The following is a 16093-nucleotide window of genomic DNA, read 5'->3' on the forward strand; positions in this document are numbered from 1 at the left end:
GCCCTAACCCCTTCAGGTCAGTACCCTAACCCCTTCAGGTCAGTGCCCTAACCCTAACCCTTCAGAGTACCAATCGACACCATATCTTACCTCCCAATCCTTTGCTTCTGCCTTAAAGGGGGACAATTTCACCTCTGCAAGGTTTGCCAGTCCCCTGCCACAGCAGTTGCAGGTGCCACTGTCCATTCGACGCTGGACAGGAAGTTCTATGCTGGACACAGGTTCTTCCTATACTCTACTCAATGAGCCACTCTGGGACAGCATTAAATCCTCTGATGCCTAACTGACCCCTGGCCTGGAGGTCTGCTGTATTTAGCTGATCAGGAGCCCAAGTTACCTCTTGGATGGAGTGAAGTGGAGTTGATCTGCCCCCTTGGCCTCTTCCAACTCAAAGTCATGCCTTTCGGACTGAAAAACGCACCGGTCACCTTCCGGACACTTTGGGAGAGCTCAAGGGGATCATCTGCTTTGTTCACCTGGATGATATAATCATCTATTCATCCTCCTGGCAGCAGTTCCACGACATCCAAGCTGTGCTGGATAAACTCAGAGAAGCAGGTCTGACAGTTAACATACTAAAGAGCAAGTTTTCTTGTACTTCTCTCAAGTTCCTGGAACATGTGGTGTCTTCAGCCGGAGTCCATGTGGACCGAAGCAATCAGAGACTGCTGTTGTGGTCCTTATCTGTACATGTTCCACCAAGGACCACAAAGTCTCTGATTTTATTATGTTATCCTTGACAATTTATGCACAAACATCATGTATTTTAAAATTGTCCAAATAAGGGGGACGTCCCGTGATGCAAACTGAGTAGCAACGCTCGGTGAGAGCTCCGGCATTTTCACTGCAATATATCCTGAATTTTACCTCTTTTAGATTTTTTAGATTACTACTTGCTACTTTAAATTATTGTATACAATGTAAATAGTTCATGAATGTACCAGTCTGCAGAAGTGCAAAAATACAAACCAACATCCAGCTGAAGGCCTGCAACATGTCGGCCATTTGTCTGAATAGTTGTTTTATCTGCAGATCAAAGTGCCTTGATATTTACCTCCTAACCCTCACACCCAGAGAAGTGCTCCTGGAAACGTTTTCTTCCTTTATTAGTATGGAACAACATACTGATATAAAAAAAAAAAGAATGAAAGAATAAATAAATAAATGTAAATATAAAGAGGAATAAAAAAAAAACAATTGGGAAATATATATAGAAAAAGTGTAATCTGGAAGTTAATATAGAAATATAAAATGGTGTGAAGTTATTTTTTCCACATTTATTTTTTTTTATTCATTTTTTATATTTTTGTTAATTTATTTATTATTGTGGCACTTTACATTTTCCATATTTTAGACAGTTTGCAGTCGAGAGAGACGGGACAGCCTGGCAGAGAGAAGAGATCCTGGGCCGGATTCCAACACGGGACGTCCCGTTTACACGATCCGCTGCTTAGACCGCCGAGCCACCCGGATGCCCAAAAACAATTTCTCATTCCCTTTTTTTCCACACGCTCTTAGCTGTGTGCCAAATGTCATACCTGCTGCTGTGTTTATTTTGTCAGTTTCCTACCCTTAAAGTCAATATAGATATAGTAAATATGCACTGCAAAATTAATTGACATGTAGCCAGGGGATGAGCAGTGAGTATAAAAGTGTGATTAACGACCAGATGTTATACAGAGTGGGAAAGAGCAACCGGCACAACAACGCTCTGTGGTAAGCCCTCTTCTTCTCTGAATATATTTTAGGATAATAGAATAGAGCAGTCAGCTGAGATCTTATGGGTAGATAACTGGATTGAATGAAAAGGATCTAAGGTAACGATATCTTGCGCTACTTAGTCTGGGCTCCTATGTAGAAACCTGCCTTGGGTGTTAGAGGAAAAGAGAATGTCTCATCAGTCAGGCCGCTCATATCACAGCTGTTTCACTGAATAAGGACCACAACATAATGCAGAGTAAGGACTTTACTTATAGAGCAGCTTTCAAAAGCAAAGTTAAGAAGTAATTCAGAGTCAGCAAGTAAACTGAATGGACTAATATGTAAAATAACTAAAAATGCATGCTAATGGATATATCAATAATAGAAAAAAGGGTAACACTTTATAATAACCATCATTAATAAATGGTAAATTGATAGTTAATTCAACTTTAGTTAATAGTTATTTTACTGTTAACAAACAATGAAATGATCATTAATAATGTTTACTAATTATTAGTAATGCTATAATTTATGTTATTTTATCATTAGTTTGTGTAATATAAAATCATTTGTTTATAAATTATATATTGTATCATAGCTGATAAGAGACGGTAAAAAGGGTAAAAAGCTATGATACAATATATAATTTATAAATAAATGATTTTATATTACACAAACGAATGATAAAATAACATAAATTATAGCATTACTAATAATTAGTAAACATTATTAATGATCATTTCATTGTTTGTTAACAGTAAAATAACTATTAACTAAAGTTTAATTAACTATCAATTTACCATTTATTAATGATGGTTATTATAAAGTGTTACCGAAAAAAGAGTAACAAGAACAAATAATTACATCACAGTTAACAATCAAAACAATGAAGTAAAAGCAAGTTGATGACGGTGTGAAGAAAGTGATTTAAAAGAAGGTATTGATTATGTCAGCCTGATCTTCCCGGGCGTGCAGGACCGGCCCGAGCCAAAGCATCTCCTCTTTTAACATGTGACATGATATGGCCCTGAAACCTGTTGGGGATTAACTGTTTCACTTTCCCAGCTCATATTCCAATTTTAGAGTGAACTGTGAGAGTCGGAGAGAGAGAAGTGAACCATGCGTTGTGTTGGAGGAGCTGCCGTCCTGCTGCTGGTGCTGCTGGTGGTCCGGGACTCCACGGCCTGGTATGATGCTGCCAGGGGTGAGTACCGTGCAGCCATGCAGCGGATAGAGAGCAGGGCCCGAGACTCGAAAAGCTAATTTCAATGTTTAAACATGTTTCTGCAGAGGACCTTATGGACTTCTGTTACACAAGACATCGACTCGTAAGGTGTGGAGCCGCTGCAGGAAAAGGTTCATGGTACAAGACGGATGGGAACCGCTGTATTGCACTGTACATGAGACCGACAACCTTTGACTCGGCACTGGTAATACAAACACACACACACACACACACACACACACACACACACACACTCACATTCAGTATACAGACAGTAAATGTAACCTCACCACATGTCCATATTATTTCTTTTGATTCCAGGCAGGCTGTCGCAGTGTGGGTGGTGACCTGGTTTCAATCCACAGTGAGAGGGATTACAATAATGTGTTGTGTTACCTGGTGAGGGCCAGCGGAAGGCCAGTACGTGCTTGGGTGGGAGGGCAAAGACAGGTGAGCGATCAACCAATCAGAAAACAGCTGACTGACTGGAAGGCTAAATTGATGGATGGATGAATTAGATGGGTGGATGGAACAAATACCCTGATGTATGACAGTGTGATGATAACTTCTTTCTTTTTTCAGCCAAATGGCAGGTTTGCCTGGTCCGACGGATCCAACATGGACTTCACCAGATGGAAGTCTGGCCAGCCGGACTTCTACAGACAGAATGAGAAATGCATGGAGATGTACGCCGGGAGTAAGTGAGACTAAGTAGACGAGTAGGAAGAGAGGTGATCAAAGGAAAAAGAAAGGGATGATGAAGGTAAAAAATAATGTGTGTGACTTTTTGGACATGAAGAAAAAGTCACACACATGAAACCCACAAACTAGACTAAAGATTATCTCTTTTACTTCGGTGGATAGCTAACTTTTTAAAGTATCATAAGATGTTTTTTCCACCAAAATGCCGACAATGTGTATTATTCAGGGCTTAAAGCAAAAATAAATTCTGGACCGGGGGAGCGGGGGGGGCGAGTCAGCATCCCGCACCATCTCTATAAAACTAGTCCAATAACAAGAACAACTAAAACAATTGACACATTTCTGTGCTGAATGAATGAATATTCAACACACAGCATTATTAATCTATAACCCCGGTGCAATAAGGAGAACTGTGGAGCCTCCAGGAGTCACCTGGTACAAAAGAAACATGATGTGGAAATCAGTGAGCACGGTTTTCTTACCATTTCCTCCTAAACCTGCCCACAGATCAGTAAACTGTGCGCACAGATTTGTAATATCTACGTTGATGACATCACAGAGGGACTTTTAGGCCGATATACAGTGAGCCAGAGCCAACACACACCGCTTGGCAGACATATAGTGAGCTGTAATAGCCATTAGGCACCCAGACCATATGTGAACCATAACCATTGATTGATCACATCAGCGGGTCTAATTTATGATCCGATGTGTGTTTTGGTGACAATATGAAACCCGTTTACTCCCTATACATCATGCTCGTGGAAAAAGTATGTTAATGTATACATCTATACAGTTTATATGCAACTCTGTGGGCCGCTGTGGTGTCCCTGTTTGACGTCATCAATGCACATATTACACACTATTACTACTAATCTGCGGGCATGGTTTAGGACTCCGCGCGCACTGATTACTAATCCATGCGCACGGTTTACTATTCCGTGCGCATGGAGCCGCGCGCGGTTTACCAATCGGTGCCCGTATGGATTTCCACATCAATTAATTTTTTTCTTACCAGGTGACCCCTGGGAGCTCTGTGGAGAACAGCCAAAGCAATGCCACATTTTGATGCTGAATGACGACTGTAAAGACAGATCAGGTTCCGGTCTGTCGTTGCCGCTGTACCTGTCGCTCCCGGTGCGGATCAGATACCGGAGTGTTGTGTCTGGATTGACTTCATGTGGAAAGAGACTTTCTCTCTGCTGGAGCCGCACAGCCTCTTTGGTCTCACGGTGCAGAACAAACCCGGGTCCCTTCATTTCAAACGATTTTCCGTCTCCACCCGTTTATTCAGTCCGTACCTCTCACCGTTTGTTTTTTTCCTCCTGTCTCGGTGACGCGTGCATCTCCACCGGCTTTCATGAACTTCGTTTCCATATTTCAGCCGTGCTTCACCACAGAATCGGTGCTACATGGTGATAGAAAGTAGCTCGCTGTTCGTTAGATACAAAAAAAACTTCACTTGCATTCTATTGGTAATTGTAAAATATTGCTTTGCTTCACTAAACATGATTGGATAAAACGCATAAAAACAAAAACAAGGAGTGAGTTGTTTTTTTTGTTTTTTTCAAGAATAGTTAGTGAGTCTAAAACGTCCATACGCCCTGATTATTCCACCGTAACTAGGCCTACAGCATAAAGATGTTTTAGCTGCATTGCATATTGTTGCTGAATGTGATGTTTTCTCATGGCATGTTTTCCAGGGTTTGGAGAGTGGAATGACGAGAACTGCTCAGTGAAGAAGGCCTTTGTGTGTGCCAAGAAAGTCTGATCATCAACTGGTGTTTGCATTCACAATTTTTTAATTCAGAGTGGACATAAAGACTTGATAAATTGTGACTCAGTTGGACCGGTCGGCTCCATCTTAAACATTGCAGAGGAAAGCTTTCTAAAGTTACTGCAATAAAAAAAAACATGTGCATCATTACTTGTTAATCTTTGTGTGTCTTTAGCTATATCACAGTGGCAGCCATCATAGAAGTACCCACTGTACATCTGTCCTGTGTTTCTCTATTTTCCTATAGTGGAATATAACTGAAAAGATCTGTTGTGTAATATAACATATGATGCCAGACAATTCTTTGTGCCTCCTGCAGTTTCAAAGTTAAGGTCTGAATCAAAAAAATACCCCAAGATTCTTGGTGAAAGGTTTGACATCAGCTGCCTTCTAACAGGTCTGTAGTCTGTTAAAAACACCACAGACAGCAGTTGGAAGAAGTAGGGTGGGGGCAGGTGTAAACAGGGGAGGCAGAGTTACTCACAGAGAACACAGAGGGGAAGGGCAGACAGTAGGGACAGATTAGCATGAGACCAGTAGGGGGAGCTACAGGGCCGGACACGGAGCCTGGGTGTAGCTACGAAGAAGAAGAGCTGATGACGGTGGAGAGGAAGCAGCCAAGGTGGGGACGTGTGTGGCAGTGTGTGGAAACAGTCCGGCACATGGCCCGGTCAGGGTGTGTGAAACATGTCTGCAGACAGCATGTGTGAGCCCACTCGGTTCGGGTGGAGACTCTTTTAAAAAAATGCAGATCGCTCCCAGAAGAGATTCAAATTGTCGATAAAACCAAAGCCCAGAGCCTTACAGTGTGGCTGAACTAGAGGTCTTTACAGGTCTGCCCGGACCCTAGGATCCGAGACCCGACCCGGGACCCGTACGGGTTCGGGTACACGTTTTATTATGGTCAATCGGGTCTGGGTCGGGTCCCATTCTATTACCGCGGGTCCCGGGTCTGTTCATCATTATGTGTAATACCCGAGTGGATCCGAGACCCGTGATCAAGAAACGTGGAACTATTGTTTTAATCATCCATTGAACATGCAATTTAATTTCCTTGTCACTTAGTCTATTGTAGCTACGTAGCTGCTAGATTCCATTATGGAGTCTCACTGTCAGAACGGCACAACTTGGCAAGTCTTTATGTTATTTTGATCTCCTTTTATTAGGCTGCCATGTTGTATCCGACATGATAAACGGTTTTAGCAGCAGAACGGCATTTTTAGCAGCAATTTTAATTACCGGGAGACCAGACATGCACCGGGTCGGGTCTGTAATATCTCGGGCAAAAACGGGTCGGTATATATATATATATTTTGAAAGATTATCGGATCTCGGAACGAATTTCCTGGGTCCATTAGGGTTCGGGTCTGTCATTTTGGGCCCGTGAAGACCTCTAGGCTGAAGCCATGAATGGAGACTAAGAAGCCTGCTAAAACTCCCATTCCCACGACCCAGCGTGGGAATGAGGCCAGAGATAAAATGTCTTTACCACTGATCTTTAAAAACTCAGAAAGACTGTTGCGGCCCAGTGTGGCGGACAGCGGGCTGTGGCCCAGACAGCATGTGAAGAGAAGAGGAGGATGAGACTGACCGGCCAAAGGAGGGGACTCCTGCTCATCCAGGATATCAAATCTGTTTTCCAGTAGGATTTCTTGTGGTGGGACGGGACGAATGATTTCCCCTGCCGACAACGGACCAGGACGTGTGACTGAGCGTCGAGCTAGCTGACAACTTGGGTCTAGATAACAGGTGGATCCAAGGAGCATCTGGCTGCATTTGGGCAGCCTCAGGACACGGAGCGCTGGAGTTTGGATGAATCCATGGGACACTAGAGTCCAACTCTCCCGCTGCAGTGAGAGAGGCGGAGACGGAGACCTCCACCAAGGTTCGTGCTATTATTGCTTGTTCGTGAGTCGGATCCGGATCTGCTCCAAAATGTAATGGGTTCTTCCTTGGCCCATGCTACACCCTTCCACCAAGTTTCATGAAAATCCAGCCAGTAGTTTTTCTGTAATCCTGCTAACAGACAGACAAACAGACAAACAAACGGCACAGAAAACAAAACCTCCTTGGCCGAGGTAATAAGTCTGATCGTTAAAATTTCTCTGATGGGTAAAAGCTGTTAAAAAACAACTAAAGGCCAAAGGATCGATAAAAGAAGTAAAAGTATAAATGTAGTAAAACAATGAGAACTGAGAGCTCACCGAGAGAATCAAACTTTGCAAGCTTTTATTGTGTGACGTTTTATTTTATTAAAGTTTTTGTTTGGTTATTGGTTAATTATTTTAACCCTTTTTCTTAATGTTGTGAAGCACCTTGTTACCTGTATTGAAAAATATTATTATTACTAGCACCAGCAGAGTTGGAGGTTAAAAAAAAAAAAAAAAGTAACTAGCTACATTACAAAGACAAAGTTACATTTTATTAGAGAAGAGAAGAGGAATCTGGATTTAGTTTACTTTGAGTTGTTTTGTTTTTTTTCAATTAAAATAGTCTGCTTTGGACTCTCAGTCTTTTATTTTTTGGGGGGGAATTTTTTGCCTTTTTTCTTTTTCTTTCTCAAAACTTTTTACTGATTTTGCACCAGTGTTGTAGACAACAAACAGTGCCATATACAAGACGTATGAGTGAACTGGTTTCTGATTTGACAGACAAGACATATAAGCAATAAGACATCAAAACAATAACAAGAACATGAACAAACCCTCAGTTCTTTCAACTCCTACCCAACCTTCACATATTCATCCTTTTTTCTTTTTTCGTCTATAGCAAAGAGAAACAGGAGAGATTGGGAGAGAGAAACAGGAGAGATTGGGAGAGAGAGACGGGACGACACGGGACAGTCACATGGTTTACATGTTTGTCCTAAACCACTGAGCTCCCAGGACGTCCCATCCTGTCTTTTAGACCTGAAAATATCACATCCACCACTGTTTTCTTTTACATTAGCTACTATTTACTTTTACTTAACTAGAAGTACAAACCTGAGTAATTTTACCTCTACTTGAGTAAAATGTGGGATATTTTGGTACTTTTTCCACCCCTACTATTCAGGATGTTTTTGCACTGAAACAGGTGGATTAGTAAAAAGTGTTTTGAACTCACATGTTCACTAAGATCTGCAGTTAACAGTCAGTGATGAAGGAGGATGTGTTTTATTTGAATCAGCTCTGATTCATCTGGAATCCATCCGTCTCTCAACAGTCAACATGCTTTAAGATGCTCAGAAGTCATTAGGTTAATTGTATCATCAATATCTATAAAATCTGAAGGATCCAGTCAAAGAAGTTACTGCTGTCCTTTAGAAAAACATTACTTGGTTTCATTTAGTTTAATTAATCAGTTTATCAGAGTCTGGACAGGCTTGACTTCTGCCAGTGATAGAACCAACAGAGAGGCAGCAGCACCATCTACAGGCTGAACCCTGCACACACACACACACACACACACACACACACACACACACACACACACACACACACACACACACACACTATCAGGCAGGGTTTGGAAGGTTATTTTCATCATGTAATCCATTATGAATACCTGATATGTTGAAAGCAAAATTAACTTAAATTCAGCAACACATTTGAATTTCTTTAATCTACTTTTGGATTAGTTTGCCTCCAAGTCTGTAGAATATGAAGTGAAATTGACTATTTCAAATTACAAACTGGATAATAATAATATATCCCCCCCCCCCCCCCCCCCCCCCCCCCCACACACACACACACACACACACACACACACACATTTCTGTTTACATGAGTCATGACAATACACATAACAATACAGATAACATCAGAGGTTTTCAAAGCATTTTAGTTCTTTACATTTCAACATGATTTCCACCTGCTGTTTACTGATCTGCTGCTGCACCATCCCAACATCAGCTGTATGGAAGAATACCTTGAGAGTTACCATGGTTACCACTGTAGTACTGATACAGGATGGGACTGTTACCACACTGTAGTACAGATACCGGATGGGACTGTTGCCATGGTTACCACTGTAGTACTGATACAGGTCGGACTGTTGCCATGGTTACCACTGTAGTACAGATACAGGATGGGACTGTTGCCATGGTTACCACTGTAGTACTGATACAGGTCGGACTGTTGCCATGGTTACCACTGTAGTACAGATACAGGATGGGACTGTTACCACACTGTAGTACTGATACAGGATGGGACTGTTACCATGGTTACCACTGTAGTACTGATACAGGATGGGACTGTTACCACACTGTAGTACTGATACAGGATGGGACTGTTACCATGGTTACCACTGTAGTAGAGATACAGGATGGGACTGTTGCCATGGTTACCACTGTAGTACAGATACAGGATGGGACTGTTACCACACTGTAGTACAGATACAGGATGGGACTGTTACCATGGTTACCACTGTAGTAGAGATACAGGATGGGACTGTTGCCATGGTTACCACTGTAGTACAGATACAGGATGGGACTGTTACCACACTGTAGTACTGATACAGGATGGGACTGTTACCATGGTTACCACTGTAGTACTGATACAGGATGGGACTGTTACCACACTGTAGTACAGATACCGGATGGGACTGTTGCCATGGTTACCACTGTAGTACTGATACAGGTCGGACTGTTGCCATGGTTACCACTGTAGTACAGATACAGGATGGGACTGTTGCCATGGTTACCACTGTAGTACAGATACAGGATGGGACTGTTACCACACTGTAGTACAGATACAGGATGGGACTGTTACCATGGTTACCACTGTAGTACTGATACAGGATGGGACTGTTACCACACTGTAGTACAGATACAGGATGGGACTGTTACCATGGTTACCACTGTAGTAGAGATACAGGATGGGACTGTTGCCATGGTTACCACTGTAGTACAGATACAGGATGGGACTGTTACCACACTGTAGTACAGATACAGGATGGGACTGTTACCATGGTTACCACTGTAGTAGAGATACAGGATGGGACTGTTGCCATGGTTACCACTGTAGTACAGATACAGGATGGGACTGTTACCACACTGTAGTACTGATACAGGATGGGACTGTTACCATGGTTACCACTGTAGTACTGATACAGGATGGGACTGTTACCACACTGTAGTACTGATACAGGATGGGACTGTTACCATGGTTACCACTGTAGTACTGATACAGGATGGGACTGTTACCACACTGTAGTACAGATACAGGATGGGACTGTTACCACAGTTACCACTGTAGTACAGATACAGGATGGGACTGTTACCACGGTTACCACTGTAGTACTGATACAGGATGGGACTGTTACCACGGTTACCACTGTAGTACTGAATGTACTTTGCTGTGGATGTTGAACACGAAGATCAAAGATTCATGACAGTTTCAGGCATGTTGTAGCTGCTACGTTACACACACACACACACACACACACACACACACCTACATCTGTAGAGTGAGATCATCATCATGAATAATTAATCAAGTGTTTTCCTTTGGCCACGCCCCCACAGAGCTGACTCCGCCCAGCGGCACTGTTCATTTATTTATGCTTTCTGACTCTCTCCCATCTCCTCTTTTCTCCCTCCCCTCCCCTCCTCCTCTCCTCTTTCTCCTCCCTCCTCTCCTTTCATCCCCTCATCTCTCCTACTCTCCTTTCTCCTCTCCTCCTTGGCTCTCCCTTCCTTTTTTTTCTCCTCCTCTCCTCTCTCCTCCCCCGCCTTGTTTCCTTCCTCCCTCACCTCCTCTCTTGTATCCTTTCTTCCCTTTCTCTCCTCTCCAGGACTTTTCTCTTGTTTTGCACCTCCTTCCACCTCATCTCCTCTTTCCTCCCCTTCCTTTTTTCTCATCTTTCTTTTTCTTCTTGTCTCCTCTTCCTTCCCTCTCCCCATTTTTCCTCCTCCTTTCTCCTCTTCCCTCCCACACCTCCTCTCTCATCTCTTTCCCACCTCTCTTCCATCTTTCTTTCCTCTCCCTGACTTTGCTCTTTTCTTTTTTCACCTCCTTCCCTGTCCTCGCTCCTTCCCCCTCCCTTCCATCTCCATCTCCTCTTTCCTCCCATCCCTCCTCTGTCCTCCCATCCCTCCCTCTCTCTTTGTCTCTTCATTTCTCCTCCCATCTTCCTTTCTTTCTCCTCTTTCCATTCCCTCTTACTGCTGTCTTTCTTTACTCTTCCCATCCCTTTTTTCTTTTGTTCCTCCTCCTCTCCTCCATGGCTCCACTGAAGCTGTTCTCATGTATTATAGATGTTTATCCAGCAGATGGAAGCCAAGTGGCACCGTATCCTCTGTGTGTGTGTGTGTGTGTGTGTGAGAGAGAGAGAGAGAGAGAGAGAGAGAGAGCTGACAGACTGTGTACAGGAGGAACTGTAACTCATACGTCGCCCCGAGACCTTATGGGTCACGTTACACACACACACACACACACACACACACACACACACACACACACACACACACACACACACACACACACAGTGAATAATCGGGTTGTTTCGATGCCTCAGTCTTTTGTTGTTTGTGTTTTGGGGTTAAAATCAATTCAAATAAGTTTCTTTTTAGCTGAAGCTGTAAAGGTGTTACATGGATCATTTTTAACCATCAGCATTGTCAGATTAATATTCCTACACTGATATAACGACTATAAACAGACGATTGTTCTCCTCTATCTCATACCAGTAGTATTGTTAGTTCTAGTATTTCTCCACATTAAGACTACATTTCCCATCAGCCCCGTTGCTTCCTGCCCCCTCCCCCCCCCCTCCCTGAAGAGGATCAACATGTTGGAAGTGATTCCTCCATCTTCCTTTCCCTCCTTCCACCATCTGCTGCCAGAAACTCTTTCAGCTTTAGCTCCGTTTGCTCTGGAAGAACAGAACCTCTTCCTGTTTTGTGCCGTAAAGCGAACAGAACCTCTTCCTGTTTTGTGCCGTAAAAAGAACAGAACCTCTTCCTGTTTTGTGCCGTAAAGCGAACAGAACCTCTTCCTGTTTTGTGCCGTAAAGCGAACAGAACCTCTTCCTGTTTTGTGCCATAAAGCGATCCAGCAGATTTCCCTCCAGATCCACCAGGTGGAGAAACAATGGAAAAGCAGTCGAGGCTGTTAGGAGACATTATACTAATGTCTCTACATTAATGTCCTATAATGATTTACTGATGGTAAAATGATACACAGAACAACTTTAGTTTTGTTTACCATCTAACCGGGTATCTAGCGAGCTTGTGGCTATCATCATCTGGCTGGATATCATCTGATATACAATATATTTTTTATAGTTTATATTATTTCAGTATTTAGGCTGTTTGATTTAATGGGAAATTGGTTCTCAACGTGGGGTCCCAGGACCACCAGGGGTCCTTGTGGGGGTTCCAGGGGGTCCCCAGCAAATTGATGAATCGTTAAACTTCAGCACTATTTAATTTACAAGAAGTGAACACAGTTAGAGAATGTAGCAGAATGACTGTTTTGATCAGTTTCTCTGTTATCTCTCTACCTGCAACACAGACAGTCATGGAGTTCTGGACAAAATCATATCTGACTATAAACATATTCTCAGATTTGGGTCAGAGAGACAAAATCTCATCAAATGGGGGTCTGTGGGCCCTAATGTGGACTAAATTAGGGTCCTTGATGTGAAAGAGTGGTGGCTCAGTTGGGTCAGGGGCAACATGTACCCGCAATGTCCCGGGTTCAAGTCCGGCTTTGTGACGGCAGTTAAAGTAAAGAAAAACATCACAGCATGGAAGATCCGGCCTCAGTGCTGCCAGACATTTGACTGAATATTGATGATATGATTCCCCTCCTTCCCTGCTCCCAAACACAACCAGCAAACAAAAGGTTTAAGCCCCAAACTGTTTATTGTTTCAGGGAACAGGCTTCAGGGTGGGTACATGGACAAAACAACAAACAAAAAGAAAGCTAACACAAGTATCCTAATCTCACCTGTTTAAAAAGAACCAAAATTACAGGAGACTTACCTAAACCCCTAACCAAGGAAAAACACTTTCAAGACAACAATACTGGCACTTTTTTCTCATTATAATACCAAATTCTATGCTCTATCAAACTTATGTGTGCCATGAATTAGTAATCGGGCTAAATATGTTGCTAAAAAGATGTTGGCGGTTAGGTGGCAACCATCACACACTCTTTCTATTCATCAGTGGAATCACTCTTTAATAGAGATTTTATCTATGGAGCTCTCTGTTGCTAGGATGAATGGGGCAGGCCAGGAAGGAGGCACTCAACACAGCTAGAACCATGATATACATTTTTATTTTTATATCGTTTCCTTATTTATTTTGCAACGTACTGTTAAAAGAGACCCATGGGGATGGGGTCGGTCAGGGTTGCAGGTGTTTGCTTTCTGTTACTTTTCTCTATCTTGTACTGTCTTAGTTATAATGGCATGGCATTTTATTTACTGTTTTATTTACTTACCTGTCTATCAATGCCCTGGCTGGTATACCTACAGTATATGTTACGTTATTGACAGAGGTTACTTGTTGATGTACACCTGCAAACATTGTGGAAAATAAAATAAAAAAATAAAAAAATTGGTCACAAAAAAAGAAGAAATAGGGCTAAATATGGTGAGATTTAGTGACCGAGCTGAGGATATGGAACCAGGAAACGGGCACAGCAGCAGGCTGTGAAGAACTGTGGCTACAGAACATTAATGTCACTTTTGGTCAATACTGGCACTTTCTTGTCATTATAATACAAACTCTGTGCTTTATGAAACTTATGTGTGCTATGAATTAGAAATAGGACTGAATATGGTGAGTTTTAGTGACAATCTTAAAACCAAAAATAGTTCACATTTTTTATAATTTTACTAAATTTAATGATTGAAAATGTTAGGACCCAATGTAAGCTAGCTACTTAGCTAGTAGTGTTAGCTGCAGCTGTTCCACTTCATCCCTCCTCCTCCTCCTCATCACCACCAGGGTCCAGGCTCCAGAGGAACTCCCCGGGGGGAACGTCCTGATTCCTACGTCTATCCCGGATGTTCTCCTAACTTCAGGAATGGGAGGAGTTCCTGCATGGAGCTTACGCCAAAGTTTACATCTTGTTTCATGTCATGAATAAACTTTTTCATTCGAGCATTCATCCCAGTCTCTCCTGATTGAACTAAATGACTGTAAATGCACAATTCTACCTGAGGCCAGACAGACCTGCCGACGCACTGCGGCTCCTAGACGCGTCTTTTCTTGTCTTTTCTTGTCTTTTCTTGTCTTTTCTTGTCTTTTCTTGTCTTTTCTAACTTCCTCTCTGCAGACTGAGGTGTTTCCTCTCTGGCGGGCCGTGCTGCTTCATCAGCAGCAAACTGCACTTACACTCGACTTCTGGGTCCGCTTGTAGTTGTCACCGGCGTACGTGACGTTACATGAAAACTTTATTAATTCATTTTGAATATCATAGTTTTTTTGTTTTTGTTTTTTTCCTCTAACGTTATCCTTTTGCTTTGGCATACCTGTTGCTCTGCTGTGCTGACACGGCTAGTCTCATCTTCATTAAAGTTGAAATCATCTCACTTTAGCTTTGTAAGACAGCTTGTCAAATGTTAAAGTTTCAGGGAGAAAGAAAGAGAGAGCGATGGAAAACACCTTCAGCACGAACAACACAAAAGCCAATCTAAACCTAGCTAGTCTCAAAAAAACAACAGTTGTTAGCTAGCTAGCTAAACGTTGGGCCTTCCTCCTCTGGTGGAGACAGTTCAGACCTTCAGAGAAACAAACCTGTCTGTTGTTTTCCTTTTCTTTGACCATAAATTGTTCAATGTTCACTTCATGGTTCTCATGCTGCTGTCTCTCTATTCACGATCCCATCGTCTCGTAGTCTGTGGTAATATATTTTTAGCGCAGGTTGGAATAAACCACTTTGGTTGGAAAGGGGATGCAGCAATCCAAATGCAACTATGCTATCTAAATGCAGACAGAGCAGATATTTTATTTATTTTTTAATTAAATATTAGATTAAATATTAGATTTCAGATATTTTACTTAGTTTTTAATTAAATATTAATATAATATTTAATTATATATTAGATTCTAAATATTTGATTTTTAGGGCATCTGCCTAACTTACAGGCGCCAGTACATGATGCTCTTACCAGGTTTTTATCCTCTTAAAACGATACTGCATTGATTTGTTCTGACTTGACGTTCTACATCTAGACTTGACATTAATGACTTGGTAATCTACTTGGTAATCTATGTTTAGACTTGTGCCTCAAGACTTGAGACTGACTTGGGACTCGAGTCACACTTGACTTGGTCACTCCTCTGGTATCGACGGTCTAAGTTGACGACTTTGTCTCCTTCACACTGGAAGCGGTTTGCTCTTAACTCTGGATGGTGGCTTTGAAAACATAACTGGGACTGAAGAAACACTAAGAAACACTAAGAAACACTAAGAAACACGGCTTGAACCCAAAACCTCACTGAGTCCACGCTAGCCCACTGAGCCACCGATACCGACCTGATTCACTGAGAGCTTTTCACTCTTACTGCTGGATGTTGGCTTTATAAAGATACTCAGGCCACTGAAGAAGTGGGATTTGAACCAAAACCCTCCTGGTGTCAGAGCTACCAACCAGCCCGCTGAGCCTGACAGAACTGAGACCTTTTCAGTCTTTACTCTGGACTTTGGCTGTGAAAGAAACTCTGAATGAACTCCAGTGTACGGGTCTTG

At 42.4% G+C, this 16093-nt stretch overlaps 1 protein-coding gene across 1 annotated transcript; it reads left to right on the top strand.

Annotated features, from left to right (window-relative positions):
- Positions 1 to 1683: 1683 nt before the first annotated feature.
- LOC139640248 (galactose-specific lectin nattectin-like) lies at positions 1684 to 5542 on the top strand. The gene is made up of 6 exons (XM_071514425.1): positions 1684 to 1716; positions 2767 to 2905; positions 2992 to 3131; positions 3248 to 3376; positions 3509 to 3623; positions 5332 to 5542. The coding sequence occupies exons 2-6, from the start codon at positions 2821 to 2823 to the stop codon at positions 5397 to 5399; spliced, it is 537 nt and encodes a 178-aa protein (XP_071370526.1). The 5' UTR covers positions 1684 to 1716; positions 2767 to 2820; the 3' UTR covers positions 5400 to 5542.
- The last annotated feature ends 10551 nt before the right edge of the window (positions 5543 to 16093 follow it).

This window comes from Centroberyx affinis, unplaced genomic scaffold, assembly GCF_046629955.1.
Source record: "Centroberyx affinis isolate AG114_WGS23_722 - 3 ecotype Tasmania unplaced genomic scaffold, CSIRO-AGI_Caff_v1 ptg008778l_1, whole genome shotgun sequence".
Classification (NCBI taxonomy): domain Eukaryota; kingdom Metazoa; phylum Chordata; class Actinopteri; order Beryciformes; family Berycidae; genus Centroberyx; species Centroberyx affinis.